This window comes from Rhododendron vialii, chromosome 12a (genome assembly GCF_030253575.1).
Source record: "Rhododendron vialii isolate Sample 1 chromosome 12a, ASM3025357v1".
NCBI lineage: Eukaryota > Viridiplantae > Streptophyta > Magnoliopsida > Ericales > Ericaceae > Rhododendron > Rhododendron vialii.
The window spans coordinates 15,594,343-15,598,478 of record NC_080568.1 but is presented as its reverse complement, the minus strand read 5'-3'; the positions used below and the strand labels follow the sequence as shown (position 1 = coordinate 15,598,478).

Genomic DNA, 4,136 nt, shown 5'->3' with positions numbered 1-4,136 from the left:
GGATATTTGCCCACAAATGGTGGTAAAACGAACAAGGGAGACAGATTGGAAGACTATTTTGTTAAAGAGAAAGCAAAACAAGTCTATTGAGGTCAGCCATAACCATTTTGGGATAAGAAAACTAATACTCTATTGCCAGGGTTTGAGATATTCGCCAACGATGTTTGGCCAGAAAGTGAAGAAGAATTCGAGGTTACCAAGGAGCAGAAAAAACAAGCTGATTGGATTGAGGTCTTTAACATGGGGAGTCTAGCGGTCCTGTTCAAGGAGGACGAACCAGTGGGTACAGTCGTGGAAGCAGAAGTATTGATGCTGGGATAGGAGGTCCCCGAAGACCCAACTTCGCTTATCATGGATGCTGTTGAAGATTACAAAAATTGGACTTTTCGTACCAAGTGCAATGTGCCAGGAGACTAATTCTGAGTTCGAGTCCGAATCGAAATCCGAGTCTTCCAAGTCCTCCGAGTCTGAGTTGGTGCCTCTCGGCCCCACTCCTCATGGTCTTTACTTTGAATTTGAGTCTACCTGTGTGTATGGTGCCCCCGAGGTCTTTGCTAATGATGAAATAAATGAACCTGATTCCGCTTACTTCCCAGATCTTGAAATAAATTGTGTCGACCTGATGATGAAGAGATCGATTTCGATAAGGATATCCCTAAAGAAATCCGATCCCTAGTCGAAAGGGAAGACGAAAGGCATGCTCAGCCTGTAAAAGAAGAAGTTGTTATAATAAATCTGAGAGATGAAGGGAATCCTCGAATGATTCACATCGGTTCCGTGCTGTCTACGGAAGAGCGTTAAGCTATCATAAGTTTGCTAAAAGAATTCGAGGATGTTTTCGCATGATCACATGCTGATATGCTCGGAATCGATCCTGAAATCGTGGAACACCAGATCCCCCTTTTTCCTGATGCAAAACTCGTAAAACAAAAACTGAGACGCATGAGACCTGATTGGGTGCTTAAGATAGAGGAAGAAGTTACTAAACAGATTGATGCAGAATTTTTAATAGTAACAGAATACCCTCAATGGGTCGCAAACATTGTTCCCGTTCCCAAAAAGGATGGTAGGATTAGGGTCTGCTTTGATTTCAAAGACCTCAACAAAGGAAGTCCAAAAGATGACTTCCCATTGCCACACATTGATGTGCTAGTCGACAACACCGCTTGACATGGTTTACTTTCCTTCATGGATGGTTTTTCAGGATACAACCAAATCCTCATGGCCCCAGAGGATCGGGAGAAGATCACGTTTGTCACTAAATGGTGAACTTTTTGCTATCGAGTAATGCCTTTTTGGCTAAAGAACGCAAGGTCCACTTATTAGCGGGCTGCCACGACCTTGTTGCACGACATGATCCATAAACAAGTAGAGGTTTACGTTGATGACATGATTGTTAAAGCCAAAGAGCGAGAGGGACACTTACCTGCACTCAGGAAGTTCTCCGAAAGGATCAGAAAGTACAAAATTTGCCTCAACCCGGCCAAATGCACATTCGGGGTCACGGCTGGAAAAATGCTCGGATTCATGATTACCACTCGGGGTATCGAGGTTGACTCTTCAAAGATTAAGGCTATTCTAGAAATGGAGCCACCACGGTCCGAAAAGGATGTAAGGAGCTTCCTTGGCAAGGTGCAGTTTATCAGTTGGTTCATTGCTAAACTAACTTCAACTTGTGAACCAATCTTTCATTTGCTTAAGAAAGGTGTGCCATTCAAATGGGACGATAAGTGTCAGAAGGCCTTCGAAGCAATCCGAGCTTATCTACAAAATCCACCAGTGTTAATTCCCCCCGTATCAGGAAAACCTTTGATCCTATATCTGTCAGTCACTCTATTCTCCATGGGATGTATGTTGGCACAGGAAGGAGACGATGGGGTTGAAAGAGCTGTGTACTATCTGAGCAAGAAGATGGTCGGATGTGAAGAGCGTTATACTCCATTGGAGAAGACGTGTTGGGCGCTTGTCTGGGTTTCCAAGAAATTGAGACATTACATGCTAACCTATCCAGTTAGTCTAGTTTCTCGAATGGATCCCCTCAAGTACCTGTTCGAGAAACCGGCCCTTACGGGAAAGATGGCACGATGGCTACTGATGTTGTCAGAATTTGAATTAAAGTATGTCACCAGGAAGTCCATAAAGGAAAGAGTTGTTGCTGACTTCTTAGCAGACTACCCAATTGAAGGAGGTGAAGATGCTGAGTTCAAGTTGCCTGTCGAAGACGTAATGACTCTTGTTGAAGATGTTTGGAAGTTGTATTTCGATGGGCTGCTAATCAGAAACGGTTTGGAATCGGCGTGTTGTTAATAGCACCCGACGGATCTCACATTCCGCTCACATTTAAGCTAAACTTTGAGGTTACCAACAATCAAGCAGAGTACGAGGCTTGCATTGTAGGTATGGAAGCAGCAATTGAAATTGGTATAGAGAAATTGGAGGTCGTAGGAGATTCCAACCTGGTAGTGTCATAGGCCAATGGTGATTGGAAAGTCAAAGAAGAAAACCTAAAGCCATACCATCAGGATCTCGAGGATCTCATCACCCATTTAAACAAGGTAACTTTTACTCGTGTGCTGAGACTCAAGAATCAGTTTGCAGACGCCTTGGCCACATTGGCATCCATGGTTGAAATTCTCATTGGTGTGAAGCTACGGCCGATTGTAATCGAACAAAGGGATACACTGGTATATCAACATGTCATGGTCGTTGACGAGCCCGATGATGGTCACCGTTGGTATTACTACATTTGGAGATTCGTGGAAAGAGGAGAATACCCCACTGAAGCAAGCAAGAAAGATAAGATCGCCCTCAAGAGGATGGCGGCTCAATACATCATCTGCGGTGGAATTCTATATTGGAGGTCATATTGCGGCATGCACAAGTTATGCATCCATGGTGCAGAAGCAAGAAGGGTAATGAAGGAGATTCATGAAGGCGTGTGTGGCCCTCGCATGAAGAGCATGATGCTTGCCAAGAAGATCCTCAGGCAGGGGTATTTCTGGTCCACCATGGAGACAAAATATGTGGAATACGTGTGGCGATGTCACAAATGCCAGATCCATGCCAACCTTACGCATGTCCCGCCCTCCAAACTACATCAAATGACCTCGCCATGGCCTTTCTTGGTGTGGGGAATCGATGTCATCAGGAGAATTGTGCTGGCAGCTTCTAATGGCCATAAATTCATCTTAGTGGCCGTTGATTACTTCACAAAATGGGTAGAAGCTGCTTCTTATGCCACTTTAACTGCAATACAAGTCGCTCACTTTATCAAGCAAAATGTCATTGTAGGTGGATAAATTCAAGTAGTGCTTTGAACAGCACTGGAATGCAGCGGCTCCACGTGCCTCTTGAACGTAACCCTAATTCGTCAGAGAAACCCTTATCCTGCAAAACAGACAAGGAGTGAGCGCACCTTTGCCTCTCGTGGCAAAGGCCCTCCGATGCCTTTGTTAGTATTTCGTACTAATGATCAAACCCTAATTATCAGTAGGAAAGCAATAAGAATGCAGTGTATTGCGTACCTTTCACCTCTAGGTTTACCTCATATTTATAGATTTATGGATGCTTGCTGTCCAAGCATCCATGTTGCCATAGGATTCCTAACTCGTATAGGAAACCCAGGATATCAAGGAGTCTCGTTTCCTTTATCAGTTTATGGAAAAGAGTCCTTTTAGGAATCTTTTCCTTTAAGAGCCGAACATCCCATATTCGTTGGGTATCTTTCTCAGATCCTATATTCTCGGGATCTTTATCCCTTTATGGGATATGACTACTCTGGAACCTTCCAGAATGTTCCCTCAAATAGTACTTCTCTCTCTGTTCGGCCATCTCATGGCCGAACAGATGGCCTGGACCAATTACCTCACGTGTTACTGGTCCTGAGGAAATAATTTGAACCATATCCTTTGTAAGGAGCTTTCCTCCTGTTCGGCTCTCTCTTGCCGAACAAGTTTCTATGAACAGTGGCATCTCATGTCACTTTTCTTGTATTTGGTCCTAATAACATCTCATGTTATTGTACCGAGAATCGTACAACCTCTCTGGACTATTGACTTCTCATATCAGTGGTCCACAGTGCGTTGACCCTCAGTTGACCATGCTCGGGCTCATTTTGTACCTGTTCGGGAATACCT

At 44.1% G+C, this 4,136-nt stretch overlaps 1 protein-coding gene across 1 annotated transcript; it reads left to right on the top strand.

The window, feature by feature from the left end:
* Positions 1-1,353: 1,353 nt before the first annotated feature.
* On the top strand, positions 1,354-3,299 carry LOC131309494 (uncharacterized). Its single transcript, XM_058336119.1, has 3 exons — positions 1,354-2,284; positions 2,377-2,459; positions 2,556-3,299. Exons 1-3 carry the CDS (start codon positions 1,354-1,356, stop codon positions 3,297-3,299), a joined length of 1,758 nt encoding a protein of 585 aa, XP_058192102.1.
* The last annotated feature ends 837 nt before the right edge of the window (positions 3,300-4,136 follow it).